Source organism: Heptranchias perlo, chromosome 34, assembly GCF_035084215.1.
Source record: "Heptranchias perlo isolate sHepPer1 chromosome 34, sHepPer1.hap1, whole genome shotgun sequence".
Taxonomy (NCBI): domain Eukaryota; kingdom Metazoa; phylum Chordata; class Chondrichthyes; order Hexanchiformes; family Hexanchidae; genus Heptranchias; species Heptranchias perlo.
In genome coordinates this window covers 16573864-16588550 of record NC_090358.1, presented here as the reverse complement: position 1 = coordinate 16588550, position 14687 = coordinate 16573864, and the positions used below count along the sequence as shown (strand labels likewise).

The following is a 14687-nucleotide window of genomic DNA, read 5'->3' as shown; positions in this document are numbered from 1 at the left end:
TAGTCCAGGTGTCGGGGTGGTGAGTTCCCAAGTTCTGGGAAGAGATCTCAAGACAAACCCAAGGCCCCTCAAAGAGGGGAGGCCTGTGAGGACAAAAGTTGGTTCAGCTATTACAACATAAGACGGGAAAGCTGGTAAATTTTTGATATTGTTTTTCAATAATTGTTTACTTTTTTTCACAACAGAAAAATTGTACTATGGTTTGCACACTCGTATATAATCTCAAGATGGCATTTACAGATGGCAGGTACACTGATGGCCTAATTGTACATATTTAGTCAGTAAATTAACAATCTTCAATTCGAAGGTAGACATGGGAGGTGCACAGATAGCCACCAGAGTTGGATGGACACACAGGGGTGTTCCCAACCCATTCTGGGGTGATTTTGGGTTCTGTCACTTTTTCTGTACAGTTGGGGCTAGAGATGGCATGTATTCTCACTATCATTAGCTGTCCCTTCCTCTACAGGAGTGTGTTGCAGAATTTGTGAAAGGGAACCTGTTGTATTAGTGCCAAAGAGGGTCTAGACTCCTTGATACTTCCCCAGGCCAAGTCCATCACATAGTTGGCTGATGTTATGTCCTACATATTTGTGGTGGGAGAAGTCGAGCCTTGTCATAATGGGGAAATGCATTCATGGTTCTAGCAGTGATATTTGTAATAGCCTTTGCATCTCAGGCTGATGTTACATGCCTCGCAGACAGGGGAATGGATCTGGGGAGGGGAGGGGGTGGACATTAATGCTGGTTATGGCCTATGGCATTCCAAAATGGTTGGATTTGGGTACAGGACCAGATGGTGTGTACAGGTGTGCCATTCTGGCCAAATCCTCTCCAGCATTCATTTGGCAGGGTAGGGCAGAATCCACAAAGCTTATGTGGAATGTGGTACAAATTTGATTTGACCCCCACACTCTGTTGGAAAAGGTTGTTGTGTTTGTTCCCAGATTCCCTTCTATTCTTCTTTTGTGACCTAGATCTTTCTCCCATGGAGGTGAATGCAGTGTACAGGACAAATATATATTTGTGGGGTAAGCTTGGGGGTTGAGAATGCACAGCTCTCGAGAAGTTGGTGCTCATTGAAGTTTGTAAAGCACTGCTGGTTCCTCGAGAAAGTGATGAATCTCCAATTACTCCCATATTCCTTAATAAGACATATGTTAAAATGCTAAAAGCTGGAGAATTACTTGTGCATGTTGTGTAGAATGGCTTGGGAAAAAGAGATCTGTCCTAAAAACAGGAGGAGAGATGTCATCTATAAAATCCCTAAAAATGGGAAACCAGGTTATTTATGATAAGGGCTTGATCTGTACCAGGAAAAGTGTTTTGCACCATTATCTTGAAAACTGCTCAACATGTACACAGGGAAGAACTGGCTGGATTTTGATCTGTTAGGACGTGTTCAGATCAGATTTTTACCTTGAGAACACTTCTTTTGAAAGGCTTAGAATACCAACAGAAGATGGTTTAACTTCATTGATTTTACAAAACGGTTGATCGTGTCCACAGAGAAGCCATCTGGTAGATCCTGAGACACTATGGAATTCCAGCAAAGATTGTTAATCTGATAGAAGCTTTGTATGATGAATCTGCATACTGCATCAGGACAAAGAGCAGAGACACAAAATGGTTTAAGATTGCTGGTGGTGTACGGCAAAGCTGTGTATTATCCCCACTTCACTTCTGCAGTGTCATAAACATTGTGATGAGAAGTACGATGGCTGTTGCTGAGAACACTGGTATTGTTTGCCCAAGAGGTGAGCCGCGAGACCTAAATTTTGTTGATAATATAGTCATAGTGCGTACCAACTTGGATAGAATGAAAAGATTCTTTGTGAGCGTAAAAGCAGAACCTGCCGAAGTGCAACTATGTCTCAGTTCGCAGAAAACCACGATTACGGAGATGGGAGAGAATGCTGTCAACACTGACAGATGTATGATTGATGGAAGAGAGTATGAAAGTGTCGATGACTCAGTTTATCATGGAAGTGTAATATTTTCTAACCGCCAGATCACTAAAGAAGTGATAGCAAAATTCAACAAAGCCAGTAGGTCATCTTCTCCTTTGTCAACATCTGGAAGAGTAAGAAGATACCCCTACACACTAAAATGAGATTGTACAAAGCTACTGTCCTTTCAACACTACTGTATGCCTCAGAAACATGGCAGATGCTAGAAGTGCACAACAGGAAGTTGAATGCATTCCATCAACTTTGTTTAAGAAGAATGCTGGGAGTTCATTGGAGATTGCGTAATCAGTGAAGAAGTATCACCAAGACTGCCTACTTCCACCTTTGTAATATCGCCAGTCTCCACCCCTGCCTCAGTGCTGCTGAAACCTTCATTCATGCCTTTCTTACCTGCAGACTTGACTATTCCAGTGCTCTCCTGGCTGACTTCTCATCTTCCACCTTCCATAAACTTGAGCTCATCTAAAACTCTGCTGCCTGCATCCTAACTCGCACCAAGTCCCGTTCTCCCATCACCCCTGTGCTCGCTTACCTACATTGGCTCCCTATCTAGCAACGCTTCAAATTTAAAATTCTCAACTTATGTTCAAATCCCTCCCTATCTCTGTAACCTCCAACAACCCTCTGAGAACTCTGTGTTCCTCCAATTCTAGCCTCTTGAGTATCTCTGATTTCCTTTGCTCCACCATTGGCAGCCGTGCCTTCAGCTGTCTAGACCCACAGTACTGGAATTCCCTCCCTAAACTTCTCCGCCTCTCTCTCCTCCTTTAAGACACTCCTTAAAACGTACCTCTTTGACCAAGCTTTTGATCACCTGTCCTAATAGCTCCTTATGTGGCTTGGTATCAAATTTTGCCTGATAACGCTCCTGCGAAGCATCTTGGGACATTTTACTATGTTAAAGGCACTGTATAAATGCAAGTTATTGTTGTTGTATTGGGCTGCAAGGATCAGTTGACTATGGACTCAATAATCAAACAGAGACGTTTATGGTGGTTTGGCCATATCATCAGGCTACTCCATGGCAGAATGACGTTATGTCTCAGACTAGATTTCATCTGGAGGGAAGAGATGGCGGGGAGAACCAAGAATGACCTATCACAATATGATCAAAATGGATGCTGTCATCATGGAAATAACTTACAATGGAGTCAAACATCTTGCTCTGGACAGACAACAATGGAAGAAATGGGTTGCCTCATGTGCTACTAAACTAAACTAAACTTTCTAAGTCTCCCTGTCCAAATTTTATTCCATTCATTGTATATTTATGTCCCATAATTTTTCACCCAACATGTAATACATCACTTTTTTGAGTATTAAACCTAATTTGCTATTTTTTTGCCCAATTGCATAACTGATCTAAATCTTTTTTAGTTGGATTCTCCATTCAGGTCAATGCAAAGTAAAATGGTGCGGGACATAAAGCAGGTGGCAAACTGATCTCATCAATTTCCCATCATGCAGGTAAGACTAAAATTACCCTCTGTCTCTATTGCTCTATTTTAGTGTTATCTGCAAATCTGACATCCTTACTATTACTACTGACAGTCAGATCATTTATGTAAATTGGAAACAAGAGGTCAAGCAATGACCTTTTGGGACTCTACTCAGCAACGCCTCCCAGTCTGACCTTTATTATCCATTGCCACGTGCCAGCCTGAATTCCATTGGCTTTTAGTTTAATTAGAAGTGCCACTTCGTTAAAAAACTTTCTGAAAGTCTAATAAATTGTATGACAGGGAATTTCAGTTACCATATTTGTAACATCCTTAAAGAAGTTGAGGAGGTTTGCATGCTATCTGCTTCTGATTAAGCGACTGCTCGACAGGTACTCCTCCCATCTGCTCCTTAAAATCTGATGATATAACATTTATGGCCCTGAAGGTGCCTGGCCTTATTTTTCATGCTTTTTAAATACAGGCACTACGTTTGCTCATTTCCAGTCCTAGAACCTTAACTGTACTCAACAACTGCTTAATGACGATAGCTAATGTTCCAGGAATTTTGCCTCTAGTCTCCTTTAAACTTCAGGATATATGCCATCTGGCCCAAAAGATTCGTTAGGTTAGAGGAAATGAAAACTACCAATTACTCCTGAAATACTGACGTCAGGCTTCTCTACGGTATTTAATGTAATACAGACACTGAACGATTTATAGCCTTAAAAACTTCAAACATTTCAATTTAAAGCAAAATAAATGCCATAAAAATGTCCAAGTTAGAAAAAAGCTATATTTTATAAATGTAACAAATACATCTCCTGTACTCACAAGTCAGAGGATATTTTTAATAACAAAAGGATAATTATATCATTGAGCATAATATATAACTGATCTTCCGTGGTGTTGCTCACAAACAAAAATTGTGTCTCTCTTCCATATCTGTCTCCCACTCTCCAATTCTTTGTGCGTGTCTCTCTATCTTTGTCTTCCAACTCTTTGACATGCTCCTTGTATACCTCATTTTTTTTGTCCTCTCTATATCACTCAGTTTGTCCCAAATTCAGTCTCACTCGCTGTGTCTCTTTAAGGCTGATGTTATCTCTACGTCCTCTCTTCTGTGTGTCTCCTAAAACTCTTTGAATGCTTTTCACAATTGCTGTCCTCCTTTGTGCATCTGCAGCTCTCACCGTGTTTGTCTAGCACTTTGAATGTCTTTCGCATATGTTCTCTCTGTATGTTGGCCTCTCTTTCCTGCACATTTTATACTCTCTCCTTTTCCTCTCATGTGAGACGTGAAGCAGGTTTAGGAGGTCCAAAGCACTGAACGCTGCAGAAATTATCTTACCACTTTTACGGATTGAGAGGCTGGTGTGTGTTGTCTTATTGCAGCTATGCACGGGAGCTGGGCCTTGGACTGGGATACAGAAAAGAGTGGGAGGACCAGTGACTAGGGATGCAGTTCTGGCTGTATATTAATAATATTTTTGCTGAATGCTATCAGTATTTACGATATATTATTGTTGCTATAAGGAAGGGTAAAGTCCGGAAGCTGTGATGGGTCTGCATTGGTCTGGGGGCCAAGAAGTTGGAAAGCAGTGAGGTTATGACTGATGCCAAGAAGTAACAAGACTGCTTATGAAATAAGTGAATAAATGAGGAGTTTATGCATGTTATAGTTTTCCTTCTCACGATTAACAAGCTCAGATAATTCACAAGAGCAGTAGAAGCACCACAGTTTATGCAGTACGGTTCTACTCCCACTTCCAAACAATCTGCATTACAATTGCTAATCAGAACGTGCCAAATAGCAACCTGAAGCAAGCCCATTTTAGTAAGTTAAACACTGCCTGCTTGTCCACTTTATTACAGTTATGATGTGGAGATGCCGGTGATGGACTGGGGTTGACAATTGTAAACAATTTTACAACACCAAGTTATAGTCCAGCAATTTTATTTTAAATTCACAAGCTTTCGGAGGCTACCTCCTTCGTCAGGTGAACGATGTGAAAATGAAATCCTCGAGATGAAATCGCATTTATAATTCACAGAACAATGCTTGGTGAGTACAGACAGTTTTTTCAACTGCCCGTTGCCAAGGCAATCAGTGTGCAGACAGACAGGTGTTACCTGCCAGGTCTCACAGAATATACAAATCACCAAAAAAAAACAACAAACAAAAAAAAACAGAGATAGAGAGGTAGAAACATAGAAAAGACAGCAACTGACCCGTTATATTAAAAACAGATAACATTTGTTCACTGGTGGGGTAACGTGTAGCGTGACATGAACCCAAGATCCCGGTTGAGGCCGTCCTCATGGGTGCGGAACTTGGCTATCAATTTCTGCTCGACGATTTTGCGTTGTCTTGTGTCTCGAAGGCCGCCTTGGAGTACGCTTACCCGAAGGTCGGTGGATGAATGTCCATGACTGCTGAAGTGTTCCCCGACTGGGAGGGAACCCTCCTGTTTGGCGATTGTTGCGCGGTGTCCGTTCATCCGTTGTCGCAGCGTCTGCATGGTCTCGCCAATGTACCATGCTCTGGGGCATCCTTTCCTGCAACGTATGAGGTAGACAACGTTGGCCGAGTCACAGGAATATGAACCGTGCACCTGGTGGGTGGTGTCCTCTCGTGTGATGGTGGTATCTGTGTCGATGATCTGGCATGTCTTGCAGAGGTTACCGTGGCAGGGTTGTGTGGTGTCGTGGACGCTGTTCTCTTGAAAGCTAGGTAATTTGCTGCGAACGATGGTCTGTTTGAGGTTGGGTGGCTGTTTAAAGGCGAGTAGTGGAGGTGTGGGGATGGCCATAGCGAGGTGTTTGTCCTCACTGATGACATGTTGAATGCTGCGGAGAACATGGCGTAGTTTCTCCGCTCCGGGGAAGTACTGGACGACAAAGGGTACTCTGTTGGTTGCGTCCCGTGTTAGTCTCCTGAGGAGGTCTATGCGATTTTTTGCTGTGGCCCGTCGGAACTGTCGATCGATGAGTTGAGCGTCATATCCCGTTCTTACTAGGGCGTCTTTCAGCGTCTGTAGGTGTCCATTGCGTTCCTCCTCGTCTGAGCAGACCCTGTGTATTCGCAGGGCCTGTCCATAGGGGATGGCCTCTTTGACGTGGTTAGGGTGGAAGCTGGAAAAGTGGAGCGTCGTGAGGTTGTCCGTGGGCTTGCGGTAGAGTGAGGTTCTTGGACACACGAATCTCCATCAAAGACGGGCACCTCAGCACCTCACTCTACCGCAAGCCCACGGACAACCTCACGATGCTCCACTTTCCCAGCTTCCACCCTAACCACGTCAAAGAGGCCATCCCCTATGGACAGGCCCTGCGAATACACAGGGTCTGCTCAGACGAGGAGGAACGCGATGGACACTTACAAACGCTGAAAGACGCCCTAGTAAGAACGGGATATGACGCTCAACTCATCGATGAGGACAAACACCTCGCTATGGCCATCCCCACACCTCCACTACTCGCCTTTAAACAGCCACCCAACCTCAAACAGACCATCGTTCGCAGCAAATTACTTAGCTTTCAAGAGAACAGCGTCCACGACACCACACAACCCTGCCACGGTAACCTCTGCAAGACATGCCAGATCATCGACACAGATACCACCATCACACGAGAGGACACCACCCACCAGGTGCATGGTTCATACTCCTGTGACTCGGCCAACGTTGTCTACCTCATACGTTGCAGGAAAGGATGCCCCAGAGCATGGTACATTGGCGAGACCATGCAGACGCTGCGACAACAGATGAACGGACACCGCGCAACAATCGCCAAACAGGAGGGTTCCCTCCCAGTCGGGGAACACTTCAGCAGTCATGGACATTCATCCACCGACCTTCGGGTAAGCGTACTCCAAGGCGGCCTTCGAGACACACGACAACGCAAAATCGTCGAGCAGAAATTGATAGCCAAGTTCCGCACCCATGAGGACGGCCTCAACCGGGATCTTGGGTTCATGTCACGCTACACGTTACCCCACCAGCGAACAAATGTTATCTGTTTTTAATATAACGGGTCAGTTGCTGTCTTTTCTATGTTTCTACCTCTCTATCTCTGTTTTTTTTTGTTTGTTGTTTTTTTTTGGTGATTTGTATATTCTGTGAGACCTGGCAGGTAACACCTGTCTGTCTGCACACTGATTGCCTTGGCAACGGGCAGTTGAAAAAACTGTCTGTACTCACCAAGCATTGTTCTGTGAATTATAAATGCGATTTCATCTCGAGGATTTCATTTTCACATCGTTCACCTGACGAAGGAGGTAGCCTCCGAAAGCTTGTGAATTTAAAATAAAATTGCTGGACTATAACTTGGTGTTGTAAAATTGTTTACAATTATTACAGTTAGGCAGGGCTTTATTTCAGTTAGGCAGGGCTTTATTTCTTTTGACAAGGGAGATTTCAGAAATGAAGTCAAGCTATACAGACTTCCAACTTCATTTATTGCAGCCGCAAGTTCAGCCTCCTAACTGTAACAGGCTAAAAACTGAGGTGGAACATGCTCAGAACTTAGCAGGAAAACATTATCAAGAAAGCCCAGAAAAACAATGCACCCGTCGGGGAATCGTACAACTTCATCCTAGCCTTCACTGAAAGGGGCAGGCCTATGTGCAGGAATGTTGTTACATGGCTTTCGAAGATAAAATAGGTAAGTTCATGGCTGCAATTACAGTGTTCCTCAGGATTTTAAAAAATTTGTTTTAAAAAAAATTTTAAGCAAATTGATTTTTTGGTTTTGTGGTGGTTGTTAGTTGTTGACTAGTAAATGTTTCTACCTGTCGAGTACATTGGTTTTCAAACCTTTCTCTGTGGGGGCCCCGACAAATATGGATATACTCCCAGGGATCCCCAAAGTCAATCTGAAATACAATGTTTGCTAGCCAGAAGAAAACAGTGGTAAGCATTGCAGAAAGCATTATTTAATATTTTACATATTAAAAAACATACTATTTAAGTGAACTAATGCATAAATTTGATGACTTTACAGCCCCTCTTGATAGGGTACACCAGGGTCTAGGTACCCTAGTTTTAAAATGTGTGATTTAGTTAATTAATCCAATCACCTTTTGTTTGTTCTATGCAGGTGCATGATGCCACGGATGCACACTGGACTGAACACTTAATAATACAGATTAACAGATTCAGATGGCATCCCATTCTTGAAGTTTAACAGAATAATCTAATATTAGTTATGAAATTTGATTACCTGCAGTTTTCTCCACCTTTATAAAAATAATTCATTTCCAGGGGCAAGAAAAAAAAAACAGACTGCTTCTTTTGCAGATCTCATGGGGCTCAAATGGCTATTGTTATTATAACAAATTCTTCAATTCAATAGCTTGTTTAGAGCATAATTGAATTGTTACCATATCAGGCTGTGTTTAATTTTGAAATGACCAAACACAGTCATCCTTGCATACCTAAAACAAACAATATCTTTATCCATTTAAAGTTATTTAATCATTTTGCAAAAAGGCTCCAATTATAATTGTTTCAGATTGAACTACAGTTAAAACAAAATAAAGTGACCCAATGTTACCAATACTGTCTTCTTGTATTTTTTTTAAATTGAGGGAAATTTGTTCTATAATTCCATCAAAATGATTCATCATACTCCTTAGCATTACTGTACCTAAATGCTGGAGCGGCAAGAATTCAATGTCGGAACTAATTGGATCCCAACCTGCTTAAGTGATCATTCACTTGAGTGAACGATCACTCACCCAGCAACGGAAATTATGTTCAATTCCACAGAACATACATTTGTGGCAAATAGCTTGTATTTACTTAAACGGACTGCTCTGGCCTGGAATCTCAATTAATCCTGAAGAAACAAAATATATGTCATACTTAGGTAACTGGAGGTTTTGGAGCTTGTAATCTCTCCCACAAAAATGGGCTCATCATCATCATCTTCATCGTCTTTATTCCCTTTTTGCCAAGGCTCCAACTCTTCTTCTTCACATTCCATAAATAGTTCTGCCATTCTGATGCTTCAGTCCTGATTTGGGAGGGGGAAGGAAAAAGTTTGCTTCACTTAAAAAAAGATTGTTTAAAAGTCATCATTACATCACCTTACATCTAGAAGAGATATTTGTACATTTTCAATTCCTAAAATTAGTAACATCAACCAATTCTGAATAAAATCCTAAGATATTTGTACAATAGATTCCTTTAAATTGTACTTTTCTGTGTGTATTCACCATTAGATGTCAGTTCAGTCGTCTGTCAGGTGTGAGGAAGGAATTACTTGGGTCCATTAAAATTATTTCACCGTAATACAAAGAAGTGTCATTTAATCCAACTGTCAAAAATAGCGACTGACAAACGTAACGGTCAAGACAAGTTTTACCATCATCCCCAACTGTCTGTCTGCCATGTTATAGAACACTTTAAACTGAGATTTTGGTTATTACGTCTGAAATATGGAGCACCTTCAATTGGCCAGTTAAATAAAATCTCACTTGACCAAGTGGCAGGTAGAGAGCAATTTAAAAACAATGGTGCATCATAAACAAATATGTAAATGTCAATGAGGCTTTGAAGATCAGGATTTATAACGGCTATGTTTGAAAAGGTCAGAATAATCTTTAAACAACTGTACGAAAAACACTTTTTTCTCTCAAAAGTGTTGCAAATCAAGTTAAGACTGCTACTGGTGGAAAAGATTCAATTTATTGCAGCCATTCCGTAATTTCCAAATACTTATGTGGGTTACATTTCAACCAGAAGTCGAGCTGCTGTAAAAGGGGTACAAAATTCAGCAACCCAGATAGCATCGTGTAATTGTGTATCATTATCCCTGGTATCGACTTTCACGGGGAGAAACACTGCATTAGAGGTATGGAAAATCTGATTTTCTCACACAAACACACCCCACCCATCTCCTGTCGCATTGTGATGGAAAGAACGGGAGTAGGCAAATGCATATGCACAAACGGTTAATGTCCATAAAAGGCAGAATACAAAGGCTAACAAATATTTAGTGTAAATTAACAGAAGTGGAATACCGTAATATGATGTTGAATTATTTCACTAATCCTGAGTTTATCTTTATTAGCTTTGCATATCCAGCAACAGTTTTGATATGGCTGCGAGTCTTCTGTTTACCTGATCATTTGTTTCTTTCTTTCTCCCTTCTCTCGGATCGGTTTTAGGGCTTGGCAGTTTCCCTTTTCGCAGCCCTTTTCCCTATTCCAGTTCTGCAGTCCTCCAGATTAACAGTGGTAGCACTCACAGCTCTAAACTAGGTGATCATGAGTTCAGCCCCACTCCAGGGACTTTAACACAGTACTGAGTGAATGCTGTATTGTCAGAGGTGCCCTATTTCCGTTGAGACATTAAACCAAAGCTCGAGCTATTTGTGTGGACATATTAGATCCCATAGCACTATTTGAAGAGGAGTAGGGGAGTTCTTCTGATATCCTGGCCAAAATTTATTCCTCAACCAACACCACCAAAAAACATATTAACTGGTCATTTATCTCACTGCTGTTTGGGATTTTAATGTGCAAAAATTGGCTGCCGTGTCTGCTCATATAGCAAGTTATTTTCAAGAAATTCATCGGCTATGAAGTGCTTGGGACATCCTAAAGATGTGAAAGGTGCTGTACAAATGCAAGTTTGTTTGTTCTTTCTTTCTACGACATCACAAAGTCAGGACACCTCCATACTGGAGGTTGTGAGAGCACCAAGAGCATCAGCTCTTTCCAGGTGTCTCTAACTTGTCAATGCATCCCACCAAGGCGCACCAAAAGCTGTGAGCAGCCAGGACTAAGTGGCAGAGCAGGAATAGCAGCAGTGGGAGAATGATACCACATAGAAGGATAGCTGTGGAGCTGAACAGCCAAGAGTTTTATTTGTAACCTGCAAGTGCAATGGACTCGGTTAGGCTCAGGCTGACTGGAATGGGCTAACTTGTGTGGCTGAGGCTGGGCAGGGCTATATCGCGCCTCCTGTTGGCCCCATCTGTAATCCCATTTGTACCTCATTGTTCTCAGCATTACCATTAACTGGTCATTTTACCACCTGCCTGACACTCATTATCATGCAGCTACTTATGCATAAAACAGAAATATGATCGGCCCAGGGCCCCGCACGGAGGAAGCATCAGAAGTTCAAACTGTATATTTAAATACCTTGTGGCCCAAGGACATGCTCAATTCAAGTGCACGATGGGGATGCAGACTACAAAGCAAAAAAATGGGAAATAAAGGCTGGGGAAAAATAAAACTGTGGGAAAAGAAGAAAAGTGAACCCCAGGCATCCAAGACATAAGTACACCCTTGGAAAAACATGGATGTTACACATGAAACTATATGAGTCACTATCATATCGGGGGGAATAACAATGTTATTTATACAGTTGTAATATTCACCTGGACCAGAAATAAGAATGGCAGCTGGAACCAATTTGAAATTGCAACCTTGAGTGACTGCCTTTTTGTGGAACCTTTGCCGAACAATATTGCAACTGGTAAGTGGCTTATTTGTGCCACTGAGATCAATGTGACATTTGATTTTTACTGTTACAGGCAGATTTAATGTACAACCAAGGATTCAATGTGTGAGGTGCCAAATACAAACATTTTACATATATATATATATATATATGCCTGTCCCCTAAAGGCCACTGCTCAGTTAACTATCCATGGGGAAAAAAAAAAAGAGGTCCTCGGCACCACACTTTAGGAAGGATGTCAAGGCCTTTGAGAGGGTGCAGTGGAGATTTACTAGATTGGTACCAGGGATGAAGGACTTCAATTATGTGGAGAGACTAGAGAAACAGGGGTTGTTCTCCTTAGAACAGAGAAGGTTTCGGTGAGATGTGATAGGGGTGTTCAAAATCATGAAGGGTTTTGATAGAGTAAATAAGGAGAAACTGTTTCCAGTGGCGGTTGATTTGGCAACCAGAGGACACAGATTTAAGGTAATTGGCAAAAGAACCAGAGGAGACATGAGGAAAAAAAAGCTTACGCACCAAGTTGTTATGATCTGGAATGCACTGCCTGAAAGGGTGGTGGAAGCAGATTCAATTCTAACTTTCAAAAGTGGAAAAATTTGCAGGGCTATGGTGAAAGAGCAGGGGAGTGGGACTAATTGGATAGTTCTTTCAAAGAGCCGGCACAGGCACGACTGGTCGAATGGCCTCCTTCTGTGCTGTATCATACAGCAAGGGCAATTAGGGATGGGCAATAAATGCCAGCCTCGCCAGCGACGCCCACATCCCATGAACAAATTTTTAAAATGTTATGATTCTACTGGCATACTTCTAAGTTGCACCCTTGGTAAGAGGCCAGATTAACAAGGTCAGATAAGCCAACAGGAAAAGAACTTCCACTTTTTGTAATATACTTTTGACACTTTTAAATATGAAGAACGCACACGAGATATGTAAACAACCAGAGGATAAAATAAATTATCTGCAACAGGACTACTTCACTTTCTCATATTATTACACCAGGATCTATTTCCACTACTTGATGACAAGTACACATAATAAAAGGGACAAAAGCAAAAACAGTGATGCACAATTTCTTGACTTCTTTGAATTTGTGCTTAACATATCCATGTATTACTTCTCAGTGTGGCTACTTCAGTGCAGCACTAATGAAGTGCTACTTGGTATCGTTCAGATGAGACATTAAACAGAGGTCCCATTTGCCTATTCCAGTGGTTCAGGTGAAGATTAAAGACCCTATGGCATTACTCCAAGAGCAGAGAGTTTGCCAAGTGTGTTGGCTAATATTCTTCCCTCAACTAACACCAAAAACAGAGTAAATCGTCATTCATCTCATGGATGTTTGCACCACCATGCTGTGTGGAAAATGGCTGCAAGTTTACCCACATAACAGTGATTGCACTTCAGCATCATTGTTTGTGAAGTGCTTTGGGACATTTTTGAGATATGCGATATAAATTATATATACAAATGCAAAATCATCTTTGCAACTATAGGTGCCCTCTGTTTTCCCCTTTTGGTACCGTTACTCTAGTGAAAGGTGACTTGCACACCGACTTTCAATTTGGCCACACATTCCTTCGGCCACTGGTGGTCAACTTCTGCTCAGGCTTGCCCATGATCTGCACATCGAGTAGTTCAGAAAAATCTGATGACAATTTCTCCATGACTGTCCAGCTCTCGCTCTATATTGCTTAGTCCCTCGGTCACTCAAGTTTCACTGCAGCAACCATGTTGGTTTACATTCCCTCTACTGAGGACTCAAGTGCAGCCATTCAGGTCCAGCATATTATGTCTGTCAGAGATTCATCTCTGGGATGGGCCTCTCCATTCTTCCCAGTTTCTCATTCATTGTAGTGTGGATGACAGAAACAATACTGTATATTTTTGGATTTCTAACATTCTTACTTCGAAGCTGACCTCCATGGGGTATAAAGTACAAGAGTAAAAAGTAGCATAAAAAGGAAAAACTGCATATGTTGGAAATCTGAAATAAAAACAGAAAATTGTGCAAAATACACAACTGGTCAATCAGTATCTGTAAAGACAAAAGACAGTTCATGACATTTCGGATGTGCACACTTCAGGTCTGTAAGCGTCTGGGAGCACAATTGACACAGTCCCTCTTTATTTCTTACGCTTTTGCTGTGCCTGAACCTCTGGTGTCTTTTCAGCCCCCCAACCCCCCGCCAGTATTTGCAAATTATTTTGTCCTGTCTGACTGTATTCTCATTGTCTATCGTTTTCATATGTCTGCATGACTTTTTATTCTATATTTTTTATTTAGTTGTTTGCAGGTCATTTAACACATGAACTCCCTCTCTGCCACTATAGAGTATCTGTTGGTTCTTCCTTCTGCCTTTTTCTCCATTATTTTTCCAACCGTACTAAAATATCTGTTTATCTCTTAGCTGTTAGTTTGAAATGTCATAATCTGTCTTTTCTTTTTATAGATGCCGACTGACCTGCTGTGCGTTTCCAGCATTTTCTGTTTTTATTTCAATAAAGTAATGATAAATTTATACAAAGCTTATGTTTAGTTTTGGGCATCCTATTATATAGAAACATTAGTGCCAATGTACAGTGTAGATTCACCTCAATAATGCCAGAAAAGGTCAACAGGAGGAGAGATGTGAGGTATTATGACGATTTCCATTGGAAATTATTAAAAATTTGATAGGTTAAGCAAGGAAAGAACTATTTCCTTTGGGTGGGGAGTCAGTGATGAGGAGTCATTAACTCATCACCGGAAAACTTTAATGATGATCACATTCTGATTTTCAATAAGCTTCTGTTCTATGACA

At 41.5% G+C, this 14687-nt stretch overlaps 1 protein-coding gene across 4 annotated transcripts in view; it reads right to left on the bottom strand.

The window, feature by feature from the left end:
- The window catches only part of znf280d (zinc finger protein 280D), a 100422-nt gene that overhangs the window by 64343 nt on the left and 21392 nt on the right, over positions 1-14687 (bottom strand). For 3 of the 4 annotated variants that reach the window (XM_067971520.1, XM_067971521.1, XM_067971522.1), the window contains exon 2: positions 9274-9424. The exons of the other annotated variant lie outside the window; for it this stretch is intronic. In XM_067971520.1, coding sequence (XP_067827621.1) covers positions 9274-9409 — 136 coding nt within the window. In that variant the 5' untranslated portion in view covers positions 9410-9424. The remainder of the gene's footprint in view (positions 1-9273; positions 9425-14687) is intronic. 4 annotated transcript variants of the gene reach the window in all.